The sequence below is a fragment of the Penicillium samsonianum genome (genome assembly GCF_028829775.1).
Source record: "Penicillium samsonianum strain IBT 33392 chromosome Unknown utg000003l_segment0_segment0, whole genome shotgun sequence".
NCBI lineage: Eukaryota > Fungi > Ascomycota > Eurotiomycetes > Eurotiales > Aspergillaceae > Penicillium > Penicillium samsonianum.
In genome coordinates, this window is record NW_026643261.1 from 3,554,611 (window position 1) to 3,578,914 (window position 24,304).

The following is a 24,304-nucleotide window of genomic DNA, read 5'->3' on the forward strand; positions in this document are numbered from 1 at the left end:
CAGGAGAAGTCGGGCTGTGGTTTAGATCTGTAGGACCTGACCACGCGGAAGAGGCTGTAGATATAGATCGCTGCAAGAGAAAATAGAAATGGGATGATCAGCGAAAGAGTTCAGGCGTTTATAGAATGGCTTGGGTGACCAACCTCTCTGCCCGAAAAGTCTGTCACTATAACAGGACTCAATAGTGAGCCCTGATGGGAGGAGTCATTGTTTGAAGAAGACATATAGTTAGTGCGAATCGCACGGAGCTCTTCCGGAAGAATATGCGAATCAAATTTAAAAGCAGCTCATGAAGAGGTTCATGTAATATTCTCTGATATCAAGAATTGTCTCGTGTGCCGCCGGGGTTGCGAGTCCTTGTTATCTTTTCCCCTCTCAACGGGGCTGTGTACTTCCAAGGATGGATGCCCAGAGATGCCGAGGATTTAGTGAATTTTCTTCTGGCAATTTGCAACGAGCGTTTTTTGCGAGTAATGCCAAGTAGTATAAGAGGGGATATGTTATCTCCACCTGAGAAGATCGGAGCGATCAAAAAGTAAAATATAATATATACTCTTGATGAAGTGGTGCCAGGGTGTGCCACTTATTACCCCGTACGGTATCACAACACAGCCCCTTTTCCAAGACTGCAAGCGGCAATCTTTGTCGGTTAGAACAGGGGTTACGGAGCTCCGTGTATGATGTAGGAGTAGTATCATGTTAAAGAAGAAGGCGAAGTTCATAGGCATCCACACCCCAAAAGCTGAGGAATGTAAGCGCCGGGCTTCTTTTTCTGTTACTCTAGCCCAGTTTCTTCACACCCATGCTACATGCAATGCTAAATCCTGGGATCAGCGGCTGTCGAATAGCGTTACGCCAAGCGCAGGTGTCCAATGCGAGGGCGTTGCGATCAAATTGGGTTTTGTCATTGTGGATATGCCATTTGCTGCGCCTCGCGGATGACCCAATCATTTTGATATATTTCACCTCGATATATTGTGTTTGTATTGGAATTATTGTTTGACCATGAGCGCAAGTAAGGAGGCGAGATGAGTCTCTTTGCATAATGGGGCTTGATCGTGTCTGTTCTAGGTTGCTGGAGATGGGGTAAGTGTCCACTTGATGAGCGGCTAGACTGTGCGCGTCATGAGCACGCGGAACCACTGTCAGAACCTATCAAGGCACACGACAGAAATTATTTAATTTCGCAAGCCACTAATCCGCACACTACTCCGTGAGTAGTAACTTGAGATTGGGTGTGCCGGGTGTAAGGAGGCGTTGGAGAACAAGGAAGCGAGATCGCCTTTGTGGCGTATTGTGGCGGTGCGTTAAACTATGTGGCGGTGCGGCTCATACTATGGATGACTGGAGGCTCATGAGCTCAAGTATGACCCGGGAGGCAAGAAACATAACCAGCTTGGTCGGAGAAGGGCAGTGCAATAGGTAACAGTGGCATTGGGCAGACTCACCCCAAGAAAAGGCTACTCCAAGGCTCTTGAGTAGCTAGGCAGAAGCACTCGTACTCGCACACAACATCTAGGTAACCGATAGTGGCTGTTACAGAAACTACAGCCCAAATTTGGTCTCAGGACGCGTATGTGCCGATATACTTGAGAAGAGGCCAATGTTTAAGCCTCATTTGACACGAATCCTCAACAGTACCTGCGCCTGCCTCCAAATATCTGTGATCAAAGTTCGGCCTCCCCTTTGACATTTTGACGCCTGAAAGGCGTTTTATTTGGAATTGCGGCTCATTTTCCAAAGCATTCGATCAAACTCATCTCTTTCGACTCGTCAGACATATATAGAAAGGAATATCTGATCCAACCGCAGCAGTAGCTACTCTCGGACGGCAACACGATGGAGGTCTCACAGATCAGATGAAGCAGTCCTATAAGAGATGACATTGGTCTGCAATGATATTACTCTCACCGGCCTTGCCACGTGGTCAGCACGCATGGCCGGCCGTACAGTGGGATTCGTGCGCGAGGCAAGATGTGTTACACGGCTGATGAGCACCTGGGCGAGGTTCCCTGCATGTGTCCAGCGACATATAGTAATCAGTTTAAAACCTGAGTGATTTCTCTGCCAGAAGCCATCTATACGTATGGCAAATGGACAATGTTTCATGAGTGAAGCTTGATGACTTTAGATTACATTGATTATCCGAGCTGATACTCTTCAGGCCTCGACTCATACCAAGAGAACAAAATAATATATTCACAATGACGCAAACATCAAAGTTAAGTAGGAAGATAGTGAAGAGAAACTAATTTGAACAATAAGTAAGAGAAATAGGAGCAGAAGAGAGAAAATAGAAAAGAGGGGGGTATCAATAGTGAAAAAAGAGAATATAACGACAAAATGACAATCAAAGACAGGAAATGCGCTTTTACAGCAGCACAAAGAGGTAAAAAATCGAACAGAAAAAAAATAATAACAATAAAAAAAGGTACGATCGGGGACAAGCCCCGGAGTCCGATGTCACAGAGACTGCGCCCCCACCCATCACTTCATTTCCATCATTTCACATGTCCCATATCGCAACATTGACAATTACTGATCAATAACCTCAGTGAAGCGGCTGCTTCGACTCCCGTCGAAACTGTGCAAACTGCGGCCAAGCCCATCCGGCCGCGGCGGCGCGAAAGGCACCGCACTCTGTGGTTGCGCAACGGGGTGGGCCGGTGTGACAGTGATCGGAGTGGCAACGTTGACCGCGCTGGAGATAGGAAGGTGGACGGGGTTGGGCCGTGTCGGTGGGGTATGCTCCTCGACCTCGCGGGTGTAGTTTGAGTCCAGCGGCATACCGCCATATTGCGAGGTTGGGGGCGGAGCATAGAAGGAGGGTGATGCCATTGGTCCGGTTCCTGGTGAGGTGGCCGGGAAGCCTGGTACGGTGGGAGAATCGCCGTCTAGTCCGCCGCCATATCCGTCTCCACCGTGGGTGAAGACGGGAGGGAGCTTTCTGCCGGAAATCTTTTGGAACCCGCGTTCGCTGGGGGCAGAGTCGATGGTGCTTCCAGAGCGCGTTGTTGCCGTGGACTGGCGCCAACGCTTCATGAATGCGGGGGCGAGGTATGAGGCTGTGAAGAGGGGGTCGTTGCTTTCGCGTCGCTCGACAATTTCTCTAGACCTAGACCCAGCCCCTGCTCCAGCCCCGGCTGCTGCGTCACCTAACATAGGGGGACGTCCCATTTTCCCCATTAAGAATCCTCGGCGGCGGAGGTAGTAAAATAGAAGAAGAAGAATGAGAGCGAGACCGGCGATTGATCCTACTACACCGCCCACGATTTTAGGTGTGTCGGGATTACTTGTTGAATCCTGCGAGGCCTGCGTTTCACTTGTAGTTGGTGCGGTTCCAGTACTAGTCGCTGAGCCAGTTGACTCTGAGCCTCCATATACATTTGATGAAGAGGTTGTGTAGTCTGTGCTGGAGGTCGGGCTTGTCGGGGAGCTGGAACTGGAACTGGAGCCGGAGCTACCAGAATATGACCAGTAATTGTGCACCTGGGATGATGTTGTCATAACAGATGGCGCAGAGCTAGAAGGGGTGACGAGGCGAGTCGAACTCCATGCAGGCGAACTGATGACTGTGGCTGAGGCAGATCTTATTGCTGATGAAAGTTGACTTGTGGAGTTTGTGGTGGCCAAAGAAATTTGAGTAGAGTTCGTGGAGATGCTTGAAAATAGCGTCTCGGATAGTGGCGGTGGTGTCGGCTGGGTAGCAGAGGTAGGCGTCGGCGAGGTCAATAGCCCTAAATCTATAGAGGCACTTGCACTTGCAGTCACACTCGCAGTCGCAGTCGCAGTCAAGCTGTCCGAGCTCGGTAGAGTGTCGGTGGCGTATGTAGAATGCGATATCGTCATAGGAAAGCCAGTAGTAGTCGACTGAAAGGGAGTCTGTGAGCTAGCATCAACTATCTGCAATACAGTCTCAATACTAGTCGGGTCGGCGGAAGTCGTCTCTTCCCGCTTTTCAAGTATTGAATCAGATTCGTTCATGCCATGCTCAAGACACATGGAGTTTTTTGACGAGTCGCAATTTTCATCCGGAAGCATACCAGTGGCGGGGAGGACAGGGGTTTGAAATGAATCATCCTCAAGTAAATCAGAGCCTGCATGCTGTTCACCAAGCTCAGCTTGCAGGCGGCGCCTGGCGCTAATTAGATTGCCGATGCGCGAGTGACGGAAATGACCATGAGCCATGTTGACAGTTTTCCCATACACGTCCAGGTCAATTGCCAATCACATGCAATGTAATATCAAGACAAAGTAGCAAAACAAAGAATGATCCTCACAGAGGTTGAGCTTCGCAGTATTGCGAAGAATGGGGTTGATAAGGTCAAAGTAAACGAAAGAAAAACACGTTCTAGCGTGCGCACAGTTGGTATGGAAAGATTGATAGATCGTCGAACTCAGTAAAGAATGACCCGGTTGACAAGTATGAATGAATGGATGTTGGCAAAGGCGTAGCCAAACTTTGTGATCAACAAGAAGAGCGTAGCATGGATAGCAGCTCAAGAATATCGTGATATATGGTGCACAGTTACGTGGAGGGAATGGCAATCGTACAGACGACTAAGCGGAGTTAGTATGGATGAGTTCAATTGAGGAAGCCCCACGCCATGTAAGCAAACAGATCGAGGACCTCGAACGAATTGATACCAGCACATACCTGGAGTAAAAGAGTGACGAAAAGAGTAGAATGAAAAAAAAGAGAACCCAGTCTCAGATCCTAATCCATTGTGTTTGAGGATATCTGTTGGAACCACAAAGAGGAATATACAGTGCTTAATATGTGTCGAGAGAGTAAGCAGGTCGGACGGGACAGCTCTGAGGGCAGTATGGTCACACTGGCATAAATCTCAGTCAAGAGAGGATGAATGTACACAAAATGCAAAGCGAAAAAAGAGACCAGAAAGAGATCCAAAAAAAGACCAAAAAGCGAGACACACACGAAAGAGAAGAAGCGAAACGGGAAGATGGAAAAAGGACCCAGACCGGACCAAACAATCCCCTATCGAGGCCTAGTCTAGGCGACCCGTGTTAGTGACGAACTAGGCTCGGGGGCCGACAGATTCTTTTCTTTTTTTCCTTCCTGATTTCAGGGAAAGATATCTGGAATTGAATACTAATCTTGGTCTCTTTCATTAAAAAAAGAATAGGAAAACAAACCAGAAATAAAAAACAAAAGCCAGTTCTTCCTCAACGCAGGTACCGCCAGGTACCGCGGGATCAACGAATAGAAAGTGACAGGGCCCAGATGAGGTTCTGGCCAAGCTAACTAGTCTCTTTTGGGTTTAGTCTACCATGCAGGTTTAATTATCGTCGGCTTAGCGTCAAATGGCTATTTACATAGGCAAGGGACAATGGGTTACATGCAGTAAATGAAAACATATCTTTAGCATATATGTTTGTCTTGACTCTACGGAGTAGCAATTCCACATTTCCCTCAAAATAATAATGTGTCATCATGCACGACCACTCCACCTGATCCCAACATACGTTGTACTAACGGAGAATCATTTGCCGATCCCATTCTCCATAAACCTATTTTAAGCCTAAGTGTCAGACCACTGTCTCCATGGAAAAATAGGATGTATGCATTTGACTCCATATCTACGTGCTCAGCTCGTCTTATTTGACACCTGCAAAGGAAGACAAGAAAGAATAGGAGGGGGGTATTTAGTAACGGGTCTTTCCTCCTCACGGGCCCAAAACTCATATTTCGCTTAGAAAGTCTCGAGGTCGTCGGCCGCAACCTCCTCTCCTTCAGCGGGGATCTCGAAGCCGTCCTAGCGGGGAGCACAGAAGCGTCAGTTTGGGGAATCCTCAGCGAATAGGTCAAGGGAACGGACCTCGGTCGAGTATAGAATGCCCTGGATGTGCTTAACAAGCGTGTCTTCCTCCTTTTCAAGCTCGGGGTCGGCTTCAATGGCACTCTGGAGCAGCAGCTCGATATCGCGCAACTTGGCGAAGTAGAAATCGCGCTCCTTCTCCAGTCCTGCGATCGCTTCCTTCTGTGTCGAGATCTCCTGTTGCAGGGCAGCGGTGGCCGCTCCACTGGCCGCAGTGGCAACCCGGGGACGGACAGCGCCAGTGGTCGGGGTCACTCCACGGCGTGCGCTGCCAGCAGACGGGGCGCGCGAAGCGGGGGCTCCGCCGACGGAACCAGGGGCACCGGAGGCCTTGCGCCGGCCAACGGAGTCGTATTCACCACCGGGATAGTGCTGGTCCCAGTATTTCTTAACCCACTGGAGGAACTCAAGGTTGTCCTGCATGCGGCACTTTGTGAGGGACTGGACGGGGACGGGCTTGTTGACCTGGTGGCGGGCGAAGACATCTGGGTGATTTGAATATGTTAAAAAGGGGATCGTTGGCCGAATCTGGAATCCGCCTTCACATACTCTGAAGAACCTTGAAGTTCTGGAGGTAAGCATATTCAGTGTTCACATTGAACTTGACCCGGGACATGGGAACATCCACTGAACAAAGAGATCAACCAGTCAGTATATGTTCCACAACTCAGTCCGGGACCGTCTCTGTCTCTCGATTATTGCGCAAGTCGTGGTGATTACATACTGAAAATCGAATCGAAGACCTGGCAGAGGGCAGCACTATAGAGAGGCAAGATAAGAGGTCAGCCCATCTGATCTATACAAAAAAAGATCGCCCCCGGGCCCTTTGAAGTCGGAGAGAATATTGATCAACCATACCCAGTTCCACACTGCTCAATCTTGGTAAGGTTCAGCTGCAGCAGGTTGTTAAGCCATGCCAGCAGTTCCTGTCTGAAATCATAAATTGATCGGCGTCAGCAAGGCCATATTGGTCGCGAGATGGCGGGGAATAGGAGAAAAGCCGAACCTGGATTCACCCATGATGGTGGGGTAGAATAGTTATCAATGGAAACGCTAAAGCGGAAAATAAGACTGGGATGATCGCTAAGTGGGAAAAGAGCTTGATGAAGATATTACACCGCAAGCCCAGGACTTCTTGTCGGTCTCTGCTTGTGTGGTTGATGGGAAACAGCAGAGGGATTGTTTTGATGCTAAATCCCACGGATCACACTGGCGCTAGCCCACTTTTTCCGGCGAATCACAGATAGATTAGTTAATCAATCCTTTGATGCCTGAGGTGTCAAGTCGTACCTGAGGTATCACATCGTAGACTATGATATTACCTCGGTGCATGAAACTATTACATCGTCGAGTGAGGCACAACTCCATCACAACTGGTCAAATCTCATATATCATATCTCCCATCATGCTGTCGCCCAGAATATCAAGTTATCGCCGCGTATGCATCGCTGCTTACCCGGTTGACCGCCGCTTCTACCGCCTTCCCGCCGCCATATTTGACCAGCAGAAATGGTCGATCTATTGATCTTGTCGCTACCTTATCGCCTCAGGCGACGACCTAACTCAATTGAAGTTGAGGCTATTGTCGCGATACAAGATATACGATAATATATGCTAGGAATGTAATTTTGCAGTGTTGCGATGTGTATAGGTATAACAAAGAAGGAGAATTTATTCTGCCAATATTCTAAGTCCTGATCCAATTTGTACCCAAGACGATAAAGGGAAACCTCATATCTAACTCCCTAATCCAAGCAATGTATAATAATAATGACCAAACAACCCCACAAAGGGAAAGAAGCAGCGCTGAGAAGAAGAGCAAGCGGTATATAAACAAAATGCAAATAGATCACTCCTCTAATAGGTCGATCCCGTCTAATCCATATCCAAAGTCCATAATGACAGCCCTGGAGTCCTGGCTCGTCGCAACAATGCGTCTATAATCGGACTGCACGCTCAACATCCAGCTTGTGGTCCAGCCAGGGAAGTTGATGGACAGGTCACCTGAATCACGGTCGAACACTTTGACACTCATGTCATAGCTACCGCTAATGATGCGCTTATTTGCGCTATCGAGGTGCAGAGATCGGATGAGGCCTGAATGCCCGTGGAGCTCGTTAGCGAGCTCGCCCGTGTTAGCATCGAATTGATAGATTATGCGGTCGTTACCGCCAGTGAGGATGGTCCGGCCATCGTCACTAAATTCGACACATGCGAGGCCACGGTCCTTGCTGGTGAACTCCTTGACACATTGGCCGGAGACCACGTTCCACATCTTGGCAACACCGTCACCGCTGGCTGACACTATAAGGTCACCGCGTAGCTGCACAGCGTTCACTGGCCCTTGGTGACCGTTGAGCTGCCTCAAAAGCCCACCGGTGTTTCGGTCCCACACACAGATGGTGGTATCCTTGGAGCATGAGACGATGTACCGGTCATCAAAGCACACATCAAGCACACCGGCATGGTGGCCGGAAAGACGGTGAATCGGTCGGTAATCGTCCTTGATGTCATACACGATACAAGTAAAGTCCGAAGACCCTGTGACCATGATCTCCTCGTCAAACTGCAGGCACAGGATTGATGCGCTGTGGTATATCGATTCTTCCTCCAGTGGCGCCATAATTTCCATCGTTTCATCTAGCGTGGGCCACGGCGGGGTAATAGTCAGAAAGGGGGCTTTCCCCGTGGCCTGGGAAGTTGGATTATTCACTGGACCACGACGGAAAGTCCGGGCCGCGGGTGGCCCAATAATCTTCTGGCATGACCATGGGTAGTGTGCGTCCCACACACGAACCGTCCGATCACGGGAGCCAGTAATGATTTTGTTTCTACAGACTTGTTAGCAGTGCACGGCATCAACAGATCAATGTTAACTTACTCGTCGAATTGAGAGCAATAGACACTGTCCTCATGACCTTGAAGATAAATGGCTGCAGCCTTGCCATCCTTCCAGCGCTGATCGAGAGCGCGTCGAACAAGGAACTTCTTCTTCCAGTCCTGGTTCGGGATTGACTTCCCTAAGCCAGATGACAGCTTCACCTTGGAGGCTGTCTCGCTTGCTGGCCGTCGGCCATATGCATTGCGGAATACATGCCTCCAAACATGAGAAGAGGACGCACGGAACCAGGTGCGAGACACCAGCTCCACGTCCATGAGGGAATCAGGGTCCAAATATGACAAAATGTGCGATGTAATCTCAGCCGGAAGCAGAGCCACGGGATCTAAAAAAAGAGAAGTTAGCAAAGCACGCGCGCTGCCGATCAGGGGGTTTATCCTTACCGAGTCGCATCATAGCCAACAAATCGGTGTCTGACACATCCGATCGATCGCGCAAGTCAATACAAATACCGCTCTCCGAGTCAAGCGGGACCCTCAGATCTAGCATCTTGTTCTCCAGTTCCACCTTAGCCATCCGCGCAGCCTCCATCCGCTCATTCTGCTCTGCGGCTGCGGCGCGCGCGGCGGCACCTGAGAACAGGTGATTCGGCAGAACTGGAGGTGCCTGCCCACGGCCCGGGATGGGGGCAGGGATCGAGGCAGTGGGGGCATAGAAACTATGCAGGGCAGACACACTATTCAAAGAAGGGCGCCGATTGACGCTGTAGCCCTGGTGCCAATGTGGTTTCGTGGACCGAACATCCGAGCTACCGGAGGCCATGCGCTTATGGTTTGCATGGCTCGAAGTTTGGTGATAGTAACGGTCTTCATCGTCATCAACCAATTTGATGTCCTCGGTGAGAGGAATCGTTTGCTTAGAAGGCTTGTTGCGAATACTGACGGACAGGCGGCGGCCGAGAGCGACCAAACCATCCACAGGATGCTTCAAACTCGAAAAGCTTTTGGCTCCGCGGCGCCGCGGAGCCGCGTTCGGGAATGGGTCTATCTCTTCCACGACCGGTGCGCAGTCATCCTGGCATATTTCCACCAAGTATGGCTCCTCCCATGTGTCCAAAGCCAGCTCTTTTGACACCGGGGCGGCATGACTCACGGTCCGTCGGCGTGAACGAAACGACAACGAGGGGCGTCGCCTTGTGGATGTGGCGTTGGTCTCTCGTTGCGACATGACTGAAGTTGTTGGTGTGTTGAGTGCAAATTAAACAATAATTGGGTCAATCTAATCGCCGATATGTGACGGCGGATGTTGGGACAAAGAATGACGAGGCTTTTTGTGTCCGGTCTATTTATCGTTTGTCGACCGATGTGACGTTTGGTCTTAGGGGTTCGGTGAGATATGTCTAACAAAGTGTATAATTCAACGACCGTTCGCAAACTCCAAGGACCCAAGAGAATGAAAAAGATGGAGAAATAGATAGAGAGATTAATGAACGAACTATAGAGAGTGAACAACAAAAGAAAAAAAAAGACGAAGGCGCAAGGAGAAGTTAAAAACGGCGGAAGAATTCCAGAAAGCAGAACGAATGGGTCTGAGTTCGGGCGGTGAATTGGGGAGGAGTGATTGGTTCGACCATCAAGTTACTTGGTAGTCACTGTTACTGGCATCCCAATACCACTCTCCTATAAGAATTAAGTACCTGATACCTTTGGAGTACTCGCCCCTGCGTGGTTCAGACTTTTTAAGCCGGGGGCAAATCCTGGGGGGAAACACCCGTGGACGGAAAATGCGGAGTAACTGTGACTTGGATCGTCGCTATAAATCTACTGTGGATCTAAGTACCGACTACACTGTGATCTCCTCCGGTGGCGATTAGGGTTTCTGAAATTTTTTTATTGAAACAACAAATGATGACAGGCTTTTTTGACACCGATGCTAATATTAGTACATACAAAGTACTACAGCTCTAGAGTCCAACCTGAATTGGGCCGCTTTGTAACTATATTTCTTCTTTCAATGTTGCATCCGGAAAAAGCGAAAATTAATACTACTATAGTATTATTGGAAAAATAATTGATTTCAATCTCTTCGGAAAACTTCTTCGATATAGATAAACACCCCTAACCACCCAACCTTCTACCCCCTGGTTTTGTATGTTGACACCGACTATATACATAATTCTCAATACCGAAACATCTATCCCCTTCATCCAAAGATCTTCTCATATCCGGTCAGAGTGAACCGATAGTGAACATCACCCTTCTTCATGCGCAGCATGGCCTCCTTGAGTCCTTCCTCTCCAATGGCAATCTCCTCCACCCAACCCTTAAGACCCCGATCCGCAGCCAGCTGCAACATATTAAGCATCTCCCGACGGCTACCCAGGTGGCTGGCACCGATAAGAACACCGTTGGAGATCAGGTTCTGAGCCTTAATGACCTGACCTTCCTCCTCAGGAAGACCGACACTGATCCAGCGCCCATGAACATCCATCATGGACAAATAACGCGCAAGATCGAAACCCTCCGAAGAGTTAGCGCAGTTGATAATCAAATCAAACGAGCACAGGTGATCCTTCTCCCATCCCTCTTCAGCAGTAGCAATGTAACCATCAGCACCGAGCTTGAGAGCATCCGCCTCCTTAGCGCGAGAGCGGGAAATAGCCCACGTCTCCGCGCCCAGCGCCTTAGCAAACATGATTCCAAAGTGACCAATACCACCCAGTCCAACGATTCCAACCTTCTTGCCAGGACCAGCGCCATTCCGCACCAAGGGCGAGTACGCCGTCAGTCCGGCGCACAGCATCGGAGCCACCGCGTTGGTCTCCAGTGCGTCCGGGATCGGGAAAACCCAGTGCTCGTGTGTTCGCACGTGCGATGAGTATCCACCCTGGCTGATAATACCACTGTCGGCCCACTTCGAGCCGTAGGTGTCCATAGGCTCAACCTGGCAGTATGTCTCGTTGTCGTTGCGGCACTGCTTGCACTTGCCGCAGGAGTAGGACTGCGCGCCGACTCCAACGCGCTCGCCTTCCTTAATCAAAGTGACCTTAGGTCCGACACGGATTGCCCGACCGACGATCTCTAGAATGGCCATTAGCATGAGACAGTAGCGGTTTTCTTTTCTTTTTAGATACGTACCGTGACCCACGCACAGGGGGAACTTTTGATCACCCCATCCTCCTATATGAATACATTAGCCGGTGTTTGTGTTTGATATTTCAACGGGTTCACCATACCGCTGATAGTGTGTACATCACTGCCGCAGATTCCACAGGCCTCAATCTTAATGTCGACATCTATACTCAGTTAGAACCAGGAAGAAGCATAGTAGCACCGATAGCAAAACTCACCATAGTCGCCGAAGGGCTTCAGCTTGAACTATTCATCACAATAAAATCTAGGTAAGCAGATATCCTAACCAACGCACGGAAAAGATCACATACGTGGCGCTTGTGGAACTGGGTGAAGCTGTTAGGTCCATCGACCTGGAATCCCTCAGCTTCTTCGGGGTAAGGCATTGTGATAAGAATAAGGGATTAGTCTGAAGAAGTCTTTGTCAATGACTATTCTTTGGGATATGGCAGAGCAGTGTACACGAGGGAACCAAAAAGTAAGAAAAGGAAAGTAGAAACCAGCAGACAAGCGGGGTGCAGGGGGTGTATATCAACGCCATTAAATTTCAGACCCTACGAGCGGGGAGCGCAAAACATTCCCTATTCTTCCAACGCGGGATACAGTCTCCAAATCCATCGTGGCACTACGTATTGCTACAGTATACAGCTGCTTCCCTCCAGTCGGACATTGTCCCGTGGACCCGCTCCACCGGGAAAACTGACAATCGAGAGGAATCAGAGGAATCAGAGCGCAGGGATCGGGGTTCGATATCGCCCGAGAGGCGAATATGCTGAAAAGAATCAAGTATTCCGGGCAGCGTGGGGTGGTTGCTTTGCTGTGGGGTAGGATTTTGTTAGCATCCATGCTACGTAGCTGATAGCGCTAGGTCCCGCGGCGGTCTAGTGGACGGGTTCTCGTATCAACTCCGATTTACAGGTTTTTCCACCTATGAGCTTGCGAGGAGAAATTATATCCCGCTTTGGCCTTATCAACGATAAGAAGTGGGATGATGTAGGGCTTTGGCTTAGGGCTTGGGATTTACATGGATGTGGTCTGGGCATGCCAAAGAGGGGAACAGCAGCCACATTCGAGGACGACAGAAACAGACACCCATCACTTGAGCTCGATGTACTGCGAGATGAGATCAGTGATTGTTTGCTCCAAGTCCGTGAATTTCCACCCAAAGGCGACCACGGTATCAGAGGATTCGATGCCAAGTGGAATCGACGTCTGTTCGCCCAGAACAGTAACACGTTTCGGTTCGCTCTGAAGCTCCTCAACAAAATTCTTCCGGACAATCCCTGGGATATCCTCCCATGCCCCTGGGGTACTGGCAATGAAACTACGACAACCCCGGCTTCAACGATGTTTGCCTGCTGCAATGACTGGACATGGAGGCGGGCGACGTCACGAACATACACAATAGCACGGGTCATATGGGGAAAGGGGGATTTGTTGCCCTGAACAATCGTGTTGAGTACCAGTCGGTTGCCCTTTTTTAATAACACCTCATATTCCTCACCGGCCCATGCAGTCGGACCCAGTACCCAAGATAGATGGATGTTGACGATGCCGAACCCAGGATTTGTCTCTTTCGCCCAGGTCTCGGTCACTTCTAGAGATGCCACCTTGGAAGCTATATAGGCGATACTCGGATGGGCAAAGGGCGGCTTCATCAGCGGCACGCGACTGCTGGAAGTAAAGGGATGGTCCGGATCTTGAGGTTCGGACCCGCCAAAGGCCATAGGTGAGATTATCCCCGCAACTGAGCTGGTTATAACCACCCGCTCAATAGAGACGTTTGTGGCAGCGGCGGCTTCAAGAATCTCGAGCGTAAGGTGGACGCACATCATATTTACTACTACACATCGAATGTATTGTCAAGGGTAAGCAAGTAGATCTGCAAGTTTAGGAACTACCATGGAATTCTTCACCTGCTAATGCCTATATACTAGTTTGTAGGGGGGTGGGACACTCACAAAAGCCCTAGTTGTAGACAAAGGATTGCCCCACAAATCAAGTTCAAATACCCCTCAGAGGCATCATGGGGAGACTTAGCCATATAAATGAGCCATTCAAAGCTATACTGGGACAGCGGAGCTAAATGAAGGTTCCCTATATAGCCATAATTGTTGTGGTCTTAGGGCTGAGCGATAGTGGTGAGATGATGGCCAAGAGGCCATGCCCAACGAAGCAGTGAGTGCATCATGTCGTAGTACTTTTTCTTATCAATTTGACCCATGTAACCGTCCAAGGTTGACGATCTGATCTCGGTAAATTCTTGAAAATTCAAGACCGGGGTAAATTGAACTTGGAATCTACCATCAAAGTAGCCATATAGTACACGGGCACAGCATCTTTGGTCGAACACTATGATCATAATCTATAGAGCTCAAAGTTATTAGTAAAACATTGTTTTGCACAAGGGATGGAGCTGGGAGGGAACCGAACGTACTGGAAAAACTTCACTGAGCATATGAACATCCTCTGTCTCAATTCCGTTGGCGAGCGAATCTAATTGATGAAACATGCCTCTCAACCCCCAGCTAACTAAGGCTATGAGCTCAGCAGTCGAGGGGCGATCGTGACCACACAAGATCACATCTACCAGAGCCCATGTATGCGATTTGCGAGGGTGATCTAGGTCCATCGACCTGGCGATACTGATTCCGTGTGTTTTGTCTGGGAGATCAAGATCGTACAGTCTTTGGTACCTAGGTAAAGGTGATCAGCCTAAATAATACAAATTTCACATTCCCATAGGGAATAGCAATGTGTCACTTACCAGTAGACTGACCAGTCATCTGTCTGGTAATTGCGAATCTCCAGGTCCAAAGCATTCGCAATCACCATCTCATGGTCATCATTGACTCCCTTGTCACTTTTCTCGCTTTTCTCGCGACTTTTATCACTCGATTTGCGATTCTCGTCATCGCTCTCTTCGCTCTTGTCGCCATCTTTATCACTCTCATAATGGCTTTTCGGGTCCACAATTTCCCCTTCTTTAGCCTTGTCACTGTATATTTCCTCATTCTCGCTGGATTCTTGATCATCCGGTTTGTCCTCTCCATCGCTCACCTTGTCGTCTTCAGTTTTATCAAAGTGACCTGACTTTTGAACAGTAGGATATTTATCATTATTGTCTTCCTCGCTTTTCGCTCCATCCAGCTCGTAGGGCCAAAATTCCGGAATACTCCAGTCCTGGTAGTCCATGAACACACGCCGAAGTAGATAGTTTGCACAGTGAGTTCCTTTGCCGAAATTGCCTTTCTGAGATAGAAACCAATCCCAGCTTGGATCTGCAACTATCTTCTCTATCCTAGGTGTGTTTGTCCGTGGCATGAAAAAGCGCGTGACAGAAGGCGAAGTTATACCAGAAGCAATGTCCAGATGATTGAAGTCAATCCGGAGAATTTTTAGGCGCTGCTGTGGGATGAAGGACGTCGTTATTTTTTTCATAGAGACAAGCATTTGTTCAAGTCTCGCGCATTTCAGTATAAAACGCCAAGGTTTGGGGATTGTGTTTACGGGGGTATCGTCCATTTTGGTAGATTGCCCGAGGCAGCAAAGTCGAATAATCAGTATATATGGCAGTATCGCACATGAGGACTTGGAATATCTGGTAACAAATAATAATAAAAAGTACAGTGTATGTGTAGTTACCATATTTAGGTGGTTGAGGAGAATAGCTTCTTGAGAGGTGAAAGTAGAGAGGGCTTGGAGGTCGATTTAACCTACTAAGCCCTAATCAGAGGCCCCATCCATTTCCTTAAATGCTAGCGCTGGAAGCTGAGCTGTTCCAGTGGACGCGTATTCCGCAGTGGAATTAGGAACAAAGTATATTTTCGTGAACTATGCCAGTTTGGGAAATTAGGTACATTCTGGCTTCCAATATTGGAAGGAACCAAAGCGAAAAACTTGAATGATGCAAGGCTTCCAAGGTTGTATCCATGAATGGCGCCTTAGGCTACCATATCTGCCCTAGGTAACTACACTTGTTACCCGTGAACGACCTACCCTAAGTAGACAGAGCCATTCAAAAAATAGTGCCATGACACTGGTCCAAGGAGGCTGCTACGTTGGCGAATGAGACGTCAACAAACGATGTAAAATTATGACGACAAAGGACAAGACCACGGAAATTGATATATGCATTGGAATTATATTACTAGACTTTGGATGTAGCTCCTTGCCGCATTCCCAAGCCATTATGCCACATCGGGCAAGGTCAATTCAACATCCATAGCAGGCTTGATCTTATCAGCAACGGTCTGGTACTGGGCATCAGTAAGACGGCTGAGAGGTCGGCGAGGGAACCCGCCGTAACCGTAGTATGACTGGATAGCACCCTTGGTGCCAGGAATGGCAGCCTTTGTGAGAACCCAGTCGGCAGCACTCAGTTGCTGCTGGGCCTCAATGGCCTCTGTGAGACGGCCCTCGGACCAGAGAGTGAAGATGCGGACACACAGACGGGGAAGAACGTTCGCACCACCGGCAAGAATGGCAGAGCCACCAGAGACGAGGGTCTGCAGACTGAAGTCGGCGATACCGCCGAAGGCAACGTATGGGTGCTTAGCGTTAGGCTTGGAGACTGTTGCGGTACGCTGAGCTGGAGCCAAGGGAGAGGAGGGGGTGATGGCGCCGAGAGCGGTAGCGACACGAGTCAGCTTGCCGGTGTTGGCACAAGTGAACTTAGTGCCGACGATGTTAGGGTGTTCGGAAATACGGATGATGAGGTCGGAGTCCATGTCGATGCCAGCGACAGCACCGGGGTAGTTGTACAGGATAATAGGAACAGGGGAGCCGTCGGCAACGGCTGTGAAGTACTCGTATAGGGTTTCATCATTGCCGACAGCGGCGCGGTAGTAGCTAGGGGGCACGATCAGGACGTACTCGCCGCCAGAAGCCGCGACCTCCTTGCACAGGTCGATGGTTCCGCGGATGCTGTTCTCGCTGGCACCGGCGATGACGGGCACGTTTGAGAAACCAGCTTCATCGAGAGCAGATCGGGTCTCCCGAGTGACGGTCATGCGCTCTTCGCGGCTGAGATGCACAGCCTCGCCGTTTGAGCCCATGGTAACCAGGCCCACAAGGCCGGCCTTAGCTAGACGCACAGCATGGCGGCGAATAGAGGCGATATCGAGCTCTTCGGTCTGAACATCGAAGAAGGTCATCGTCGGCGCATAAACGCCGGGGCGGAGTGGGGTGAGAGACATGATTTCTGGTGTTTCTGTGAGCTGGTGTTCACTGATGTTCACTAATGTTCACTACTATGGATAGAATAATACCTACTTGGAATTTGAGGGGTATATAGTAATTAAATCATCATTGGCACTTGACATTCTTATGAACTTCTTCGGGGCATCCTTCTCCCCTCCCCCACGTCGGCGAATGCTCCGAGGCACTTTGTATGGCGGAGAATTGGATTCCACCAATCAGCGCAAGCATATAGAATGTGGGGGACATGAGGGGTAAAAAAAAGACGGGTAAACGCGCATTTCAGCCGGCGATAGCGTTGAACGAGGCCATATATGAGTCTAGCATTTATTAAATTGGTAATTGAGATCTTGAGCAGCAAGCGAAATGGTATATACGCATATAAATCTTTCTATCTTAAAAGAAAGAATGAGGTTGAAAAAGAAATCAAATGGCGTCAAAACCCCATGGCCGATAAGATACGGCTATTGAGTTGGCATTTCAAACGCCGGAAGAATTATATCCAGCGATCTAACACCCCGGCTTTCTGTGAATTGTCTTAAATTTCCTTTGCTCCCCAGAAATCTCCCCGGAATTCAATCACCATATCGGAATTAACGGACATCATGGCTCCTCCTAGCGTTTTGATGGTATGGGCAATGATTCCCCGCAGTAGATCCCAAGCTAACTGAACTCGCAGGTTGGCACTGGTGAATACACCACCGGCTTCGTCGGCGGTGGTGCATCTGGCTCAGACAAGAAGGTCGGCGTGGTAGGCCTCAGTCTATTTGACCTGCGCCGACGGGGCAAGGTTGGCGAGCTGAGCATGGTGGGCGTGTCGGGCAAGAAGTTCCCTGGTATTCGTAAGTTGAGCAAAACAACAAGCAAGCAAACAGGAAGCTAATCACGAGAATAGGTGACCACTTGCACCGTAACATCTCTCAAGTCTACAACAACCTCGATACCTCATTCGCCTCGTTCCCCGCGGACGACCAGACCGATCCCGATGCATACAAGACCGCTATCGATGCCCTCCCCAAGGGATCCGCCATCACCATCTTCACCCCCGACTCTACCCACTATCCCATTGCCCTGTACGCAATTGAGCGCGGCCACCACGTACTTATCACCAAGCCAGCAACTCAGCGGCTAGGAGACCACCTAGCTCTGGTCGAGGCCGCGCGCAAGCACGGCGTCTTCGTCTTCATCGAGCACCACAAGCGCTTTGACCCTGCATACTCTGATGCGCGGGCTAAGGCGAAGACCCTCGGTGACTTCAACTACTTCTATAGTTACATGAGCCAGCCTAAGAGCCAGCTCGAGACCTTCAAGGCGTGGGCTGGTCGTGATTCCGATATTTCTTACTACCTCAACTCTCACCACATTGATATCAACGAGAGCATGGTCCCAGATTACAAGCCTGTGCGGGTCACAGCAACTGCATCCCAGGGTACCGCTGCTGCGCTTGGATGTGTCCCCGAGACTGAGGACACCATCACCCTTCTGGTGGAGTGGCGCCGCCGTGATAACCCGGCGAAGATTGCCACTGGTGTCTACACTGCTAGCTGGACGGCACCTCAAAATGCGGGTGTTCACTCCAACCAGTACTTCCACTGTATGTTATTCCATTCTCCGGCAGTAGTTTATAAACAGACCTCTTCTGACATATTGGAACAGACATGGCTGCCAACGGCGAGATCCGCGTTAACCAGGCCAAGCGTGGCTATGAAGTGACCGGCGACGACCAGGGTCTAATTCATTTCAACCCGTAAGAACCCTATTCTCAGAATAATGTTGTACCATGGCTCGATGCTAACTCCGATATACTAGATTTTATATGCGCTACGCTCCCGATGAAGAAGGAAACTTCAGCGGACAGACTGGATACGGCTACATCAGCTTCGAGAAGTTCATCGATGCCGTTACAGCTGTCAACGAGGGCCGTGTGACCCTCGACCAACTGGACGCCCGCCCGCTGCCCACTTTGCGCAATACGATCGCCACAACGGCAATCCTCGATGCAGGACGCAAGTCGCTGGATGAGAGACGGCCTGTGGAGATTATCTCCGAGGGCGACAAGTGGGAGCTGAAGTAAAGAGTAAATACGATGTAAATGGACTTATATTATACCAATCAGAAGTGTATTGTTTTCAAATGGCCCTCGTATATAATTTCTTTAGCGCCCAAAGCCATCCTGTCATGTGCAGTCTAACCCTGCAAGGCCGCAACTTTAAAATAGTAAGCAGATGAAATACGAGTGCGACTTCAATTCAGCCTTGCACTCTTTTATCTTCTCTCTTCCGCAGCTGTTTCTATCTTTCAGACTAAATCATTCAATATGATGCGCCGAAAAGAGCTTTATACCAATATCACCCCTATCCCCTCATCCGTGCCCCGCCAACTAGCCCTCGACATCCTACACAGCCACAGCGAAATCATCACACTAAACCCACTCGTCCTCTCACATCAACCAGTCAGAGCTCCACGGGATGCCGTCGCCGACGAGTATTACTCAACGTGGTACGAGATCACGGAACGAGTACAATACGTTCCAGGCCTCGGCAAGATGGGGTCAGGCAAGATCAGCTTCAAAGGGTGTTTCCACAACGTCGCATGGGGTCTAGAAACGCACATGTACGCGCCGATGGGAATCGACCTCCGAAGCAAATGGCGCATTGGAGGCAACCAGCGCGACGAAGCACCCGAGCCGCGCGACAGGCGCACAGACGGCGCTCCGAAAACGGGACTCTATCTGCATGAGGATATCGAGATCGAATGCAACCGCACGCTAATTTCTTTCGTCAAGAATCAGTTGAAGGCTGCTTCCAAAGTGCTGGTAGATCGTCTGATTAAGAAAGCGGAGCTTCTTGATGCAGGTGTCTTGCAGGCTATGATGGAGGATGGGAAATTGACCACATATAATCCGGCCGATCGATCGAGCAGGATTATCAGGGAGCCGTCGCATTCGTCGCGCAGACAGTCGGATCAAATGTCCAGGTCGTCGTCTTCTCGGGAACCGAGATCGCCAACGGGTTCGGTGCAGTTGGGTTCGATGACTTCTGGACATGCCTTTCCGCCGCAGTACGGGCACGAACACAGTAAAAGTTTTGCTGTGGAATTGCCGGCGGACTTTCATCATCCGCAATCTGGATCTGGTAAATATCAAGAGTTGCCGGATACGGATACCAGTCGACATTCGAAATCATCACGGCTGGATAAGGGGTATAATGAACTATCTACCATGGAAGAGACTTCAGAGGAGCGCAGTGAAGGCATGTTACCCTATAAGCCTTACAGACCAAAGGGTTAACTTGGGGGGTTTTTTTAAATATCCGAAGCAGACACAAAATTGCCATGTATTATGTATCTTGCCTTCATTGTATCTTGCCGATGTGTATAACGAAGTAATTTCGTGGTTGATTTCTGACATTTAGTGCAACGACGCCTCCTCGCCCAGGGCCGGTTCACATCTTTGTTTCGGTTCTTGCGAGTTTCAGACAAGCTTCCTAAGACAGTTATAGTGCGCCTCTTGGGCCTTGATTTGTTCAAGCAAGATCTGCGCCTCGGTGGTCTTCTCCCACTCGGATTCTTCCCCAGGAAAATCCCGGAGATATATCAGCCGTTTGAGCCTTAACCTTTTTAGTTCGATGCGTTCGACTTCGAAGTCTCGGTCCCAAAAGGGATCGTAAAATAGGCCGCGAGCTAGATGTCGTCTTTTAACGACGACCAGTTCGTCGCTTAGCTTCTTATATCGTTCATCCAAGGAAATATTGGTCTGTGTTTCGTGACTCATGTCGATAGAAATTGTGCTGGACGTATATCTCGAAGAATGATCCATAACGGCGGATGTATATCGTGATATAGCTGGAGACATATTAGTGTGAGGAATTCCGTCAATTTATATAGGGAGGCGCATTTCCCGTATTTGGCCCCGGAAGCGCGTATCAAGGTCGGAGGCTGTAGCCTCGCAGATATCACAATGATGCTTCCAAGTTTGATAAACGTATGATTATTTGGTAGAAAGAAAGAAAAGGCTGGAAACCCAGAAGCCGTATGGCAGTACTCCGTACACGAATAGGGGAAAAAAAAACAACAAAATAGCAGCAAACGCATCTCGTGGTATCATGCAAGAAAGATCATTCAAATCCAATTAACGTCGCGAACTCCCCTTGATGATCCCATCTTCACCCTTGTGCAGCTTGACACGGCATTGGGGGCAATACCACTTGGCCGTGCGAGAGGGGACTTCGGTCAGACCCACGCAGTTGAGATGGAACCATTCACGGTCACACTGCAGCGAGTTAAAACATTAGCATTCTGCCAGAACGTGTCATAATAGGGATAGCTTACATCTTGATTCTCGCAGCAGATCATCGTCCCGAAACTAACATCTCCACAGAGACAGTATCGGGGCTCGTTGGCGTCGATCTGCTCGAGGACGCCGTCTTCATCTACACGGACATCCTGGGAGTCGCGGATGCTGAGGCGCTTCTTTCCTGGCTTGGCTTTGCGACGCCCGTAGCTTACTGCCGCGCCGCCATCTTGACCACTGGAAATGGGTCCTGGTGCCGGACGCTTGCGCCGGCGGGCTGGACCTGGAACACTTGGCGCATGTGATGACTCGCGGATGGGTGTTTTATGCGCAGGTGTTGCGCTTTTTATACGGCGATCACGTCCACTTGCTGCTATTGCAGTCGGGATGCTACTGAGGGTCCCTCCCTCGATCGAGGCGGCGGCTATAGAGCGCCGTGATGAAGGCCGAGTGACGGGCGGTGTGGGTGTAGTGACGGGTTGGACAAGGGATGGGATGGATCCGGAGCCTGCGGGGCTGGGGAGAGCAGGGGAGAGTTTGGCTTCAACTGCGGGGGACACGTGGGTTTTGATTGGGAGGACGAGGTCATTGGTAGTTTCTGCGGCTGGAACGGCTCCTCGACTGGATCTGCGCCGAGATGGGCCAGCCCTGGAAGAGGGCCCAGGGACAGGGGCGGGCGGCGCGACCGGGGCAGCAACTGGCGTAGGTTTTGGAGGCTCGCGAGCAACAGGTTCTGTTGCTTCGAGCATAACCTCTTCACGTTTCCTCTTCCGTGATGATCGATTCGCGGCTGGGGGTGCTTGGGCGGGGCTTGGCAAAGTCCTGGGCAAGACACCACCTTCGCCTTCCATCAATGCTTGTTCACGGGCCAACTGTTCGCGCTTCAACTTCTTTGCTTCGTTTAGTTTCATTCCGCGATTGCTCAGCTTCGTCTCCTCCAGATCTTTAGCTGCCTCCCCGCGCCGGGTTTCCTCAATATTGTCACAGTCAATGAACTCCCCACCCGTCTCTTCTGCCAGGACCTTCGCTGTCCGGTATGCTTCCCAACCGCGGTTTGCCAGGGCCAGCTCACGGTGAATCATTACTTCACTAGGCTGCCACACAGCATTCTTTTTCATCTTCTTCCGCAGCCTGGTCATCTCCCATTCCGTCAACCGCAGCCACGGCAGGTCCTCGCTGCCCAATTTCGCATCAGCTGGCGGCGGTTTCAACTGCGCGAGAGCCTGTGCTGTCGACTGTGCGGTACCCAAGCTCAGGCGACGCGCTTTCTCCTTCTTTGGGGGTCGAGCGGGCTTGGGGGCAGATTTAATGAGTTCGCTCTCCAAGTCCGATTGCTCAGTACTCGCAAGCGGAGAATCTGGATCAAACGCCCCATCAGCACCTAGCATACGCCTCCTATTTTTATCTCTCCGATTGCGATTGTTATCCAACCGAAGGGTGATACGCGGCGTGGCATCCTTGGTCTTCTTCCCTCCGCGTGCACGCTTCGGGGTAGGTTCGGGTGGGGGCGATGGTTCCTCTGAGGCAGGTTTTGGCAGTGCTTCGAGTTTCTGGCGGATGCAGCCCAATCGGTCGAAATGGCGATCTACAACATCGTAGAGGCGACAGGCCTCGGCATATGCCGATTCACGCGCATTGATGGCACGATCGACCTGAGAAGATATGTCTTTGCGCAGTGCAATTGCGCCCGGTCGGTTATCCGAAGGGAGGTCTGGGAGCTGACCGTAGATCTGAGTGAGCTGGTGCACCGCATGCGCCGAGTCGAGGTATCGGTCATCGAGGCCGCGGATGAGGGTTAAGGAGCGGATTAAGTCTGCGGGGAGGTATTCGGTGTAGTCGATAAAGTCTGTGACTGTAGCCTGCGCGTCAGGATCGAAGGGGCCATCTAGGATAACCCCTCCGCTGTCGTCTGTGTCGTCGGTCATGGGCATGTTCTAGCACGATAGTGGTGGATGTTGTTAGGTTGTGGAAGGGGGGTTTGCGCGTTCAAATTTCAATCGATGTTGAGATATGTCAATTCACCGTGATTCTGCGATGATAAATGAGGACATCGAGGGGTCTAGGCGTCAGATAACAGACGGAGCTGGGTGCCTTGCTGCACGAGGTTCTAAAACAGCGGATGATAGTTATTCCAATGCCGTCTGGGGAGCTCTCAGTCACGTGGATTTATCCATCCAGTAACCCAGTTATAATGACTCGGAGCCCGCATATAACGAATATGTACTCGGTGGTTACGATCGGGTACCGGTGCTTCGTGTTATCTACTATCGTAATAACGAAAAATTTTCCCCTTACTATGAACTTCATCACTTCATCCTCTCCCATACAAAATCCGCTATGTCAAAGCTGAGTCACTCAATTTCAACCAATTAAAATGCTTGGTCGATCGATCTTCTAAGAGGTGGACCGAGCTTCTATGATGTGGGGAGCTCTCCGAGAGTAACGGCGACTCCAACCCTTCCTCCCAGGGTGAAAATCAATCAAATATGAAGCTTTAATAAAGATATAGGAATTTTTTATAAGCGAGGAAGTTAGAGGCGCAGAAGTAGAGCGTTACTACACCCATTTCAAAGTCGATCCATACATATCTATACTCAGCCTGGTCTTTTTATCCAAGAGTTGATTCAATTTCATTTGACTTTTGAAAGTCAAACTGAAGTGCTGAGTATATATTTCTCTGCCAGATAAAGCCAGACAAAAAATTGATTGATGAAGCTATTCTCCTCTGATATGCTTCTCAATATCGGACAGCATCACCTGAATGTATACCATTGTCATGATGTGTGACAGCCTATTTGAGAGAGGAAAGAGAGCAGATATAACAATAAGAGAGGAGATCATTGATTTATCTTTTTAATGTAATACTACATGTATGGATGCATGTACTAACCCATGGTGGGTTCCTTGTTGGATTCCTGTTGAAGAAAGAAGGAAAGAGGAAACCATCACACTGATTTCCATCGTTCTTTCCCAGTGTAAATTTGCCCACATCGCTCTTTCCCAA

At 49.9% G+C, this 24,304-nt stretch overlaps 10 protein-coding genes across 10 annotated transcripts; 2 read left to right on the plus strand and 8 right to left on the minus strand.

Annotated features, from left to right (window-relative positions):
- Positions 1-2,535: 2,535 nt before the first annotated feature.
- Positions 2,536-4,188, minus strand: N7471_004950 (uncharacterized protein; the record flags this gene model as incomplete). Its single annotated transcript, XM_057277669.1, has 1 exon — positions 2,536-4,188. The coding sequence occupies one exon, from the start codon at positions 4,186-4,188 to the stop codon at positions 2,536-2,538; it is 1,653 nt and encodes a 550-aa protein (XP_057137279.1).
- Positions 4,189-5,714: 1,526 nt separating this feature from the next.
- Positions 5,715-6,860, minus strand: eb1 (microtubule-binding protein BIM1; the record flags this gene model as incomplete). The annotated part of the gene is made up of 6 exons (XM_057277670.1): positions 5,715-5,777; positions 5,841-6,325; positions 6,390-6,467; positions 6,565-6,599; positions 6,699-6,770; positions 6,847-6,860. 6 exons carry the CDS (start codon positions 6,858-6,860, stop codon positions 5,715-5,717), a joined length of 747 nt encoding a protein of 248 aa, XP_057137280.1.
- An 829-nt stretch (positions 6,861-7,689) lies between these two features.
- Positions 7,690-9,906, minus strand: N7471_004952 (F-box/WD repeat-containing protein; the record flags this gene model as incomplete). The annotated part of the gene is made up of 3 exons (XM_057277671.1): positions 7,690-8,671; positions 8,722-9,064; positions 9,123-9,906. 3 exons carry the CDS (start codon positions 9,904-9,906, stop codon positions 7,690-7,692), a joined length of 2,109 nt encoding a protein of 702 aa, XP_057137281.1.
- Positions 9,907-10,881: 975 nt separating this feature from the next.
- Positions 10,882-12,196, minus strand: N7471_004953 (NAD(P)-dependent alcohol dehydrogenase; the record flags this gene model as incomplete). The annotated part of the gene is made up of 5 exons (XM_057277672.1): positions 10,882-11,759; positions 11,817-11,858; positions 11,915-11,974; positions 12,029-12,056; positions 12,122-12,196. The coding sequence occupies 5 exons, from the start codon at positions 12,194-12,196 to the stop codon at positions 10,882-10,884; spliced, it is 1,083 nt and encodes a 360-aa protein (XP_057137282.1).
- Positions 12,197-12,905: 709 nt separating this feature from the next.
- N7471_004954 (NAD(P)-binding protein) lies at positions 12,906-13,645 on the minus strand (the record flags this gene model as incomplete). Its single annotated transcript, XM_057277673.1, has 2 exons — positions 12,906-13,149; positions 13,212-13,645. 2 exons carry the CDS (start codon positions 13,643-13,645, stop codon positions 12,906-12,908), a joined length of 678 nt encoding a protein of 225 aa, XP_057137283.1.
- A 287-nt stretch (positions 13,646-13,932) lies between these two features.
- N7471_004955 (uncharacterized protein) lies at positions 13,933-15,335 on the minus strand (the record flags this gene model as incomplete). Its single annotated transcript, XM_057277674.1, has 3 exons — positions 13,933-14,175; positions 14,248-14,506; positions 14,578-15,335. 3 exons carry the CDS (start codon positions 15,333-15,335, stop codon positions 13,933-13,935), a joined length of 1,260 nt encoding a protein of 419 aa, XP_057137284.1.
- Positions 15,336-16,000: 665 nt separating this feature from the next.
- N7471_004956 (dihydrodipicolinate synthase family protein) lies at positions 16,001-17,008 on the minus strand (the record flags this gene model as incomplete). Its single annotated transcript, XM_057277675.1, has 1 exon — positions 16,001-17,008. The coding sequence occupies one exon, from the start codon at positions 17,006-17,008 to the stop codon at positions 16,001-16,003; it is 1,008 nt and encodes a 335-aa protein (XP_057137285.1).
- Positions 17,009-17,614: 606 nt separating this feature from the next.
- On the plus strand, positions 17,615-19,083 carry N7471_004957 (Gfo/Idh/MocA family protein; the record flags this gene model as incomplete). The annotated part of the gene is made up of 5 exons (XM_057277676.1): positions 17,615-17,638; positions 17,689-17,851; positions 17,905-18,603; positions 18,666-18,756; positions 18,819-19,083. 5 exons carry the CDS (start codon positions 17,615-17,617, stop codon positions 19,081-19,083), a joined length of 1,242 nt encoding a protein of 413 aa, XP_057137286.1.
- Positions 19,084-19,326: 243 nt separating this feature from the next.
- N7471_004958 (uncharacterized protein) lies at positions 19,327-20,298 on the plus strand (the record flags this gene model as incomplete). The annotated part of the gene is made up of 1 exon (XM_057277677.1): positions 19,327-20,298. One exon carries the CDS (start codon positions 19,327-19,329, stop codon positions 20,296-20,298), a length of 972 nt encoding a protein of 323 aa, XP_057137287.1.
- Positions 20,299-21,138: 840 nt separating this feature from the next.
- Positions 21,139-23,231, minus strand: N7471_004959 (putative PHD finger domain protein; the record flags this gene model as incomplete). The annotated part of the gene is made up of 2 exons (XM_057277678.1): positions 21,139-21,279; positions 21,339-23,231. The coding sequence occupies 2 exons, from the start codon at positions 23,229-23,231 to the stop codon at positions 21,139-21,141; spliced, it is 2,034 nt and encodes a 677-aa protein (XP_057137288.1).
- Positions 23,232-24,304: the final 1,073 nt, after the last annotated feature.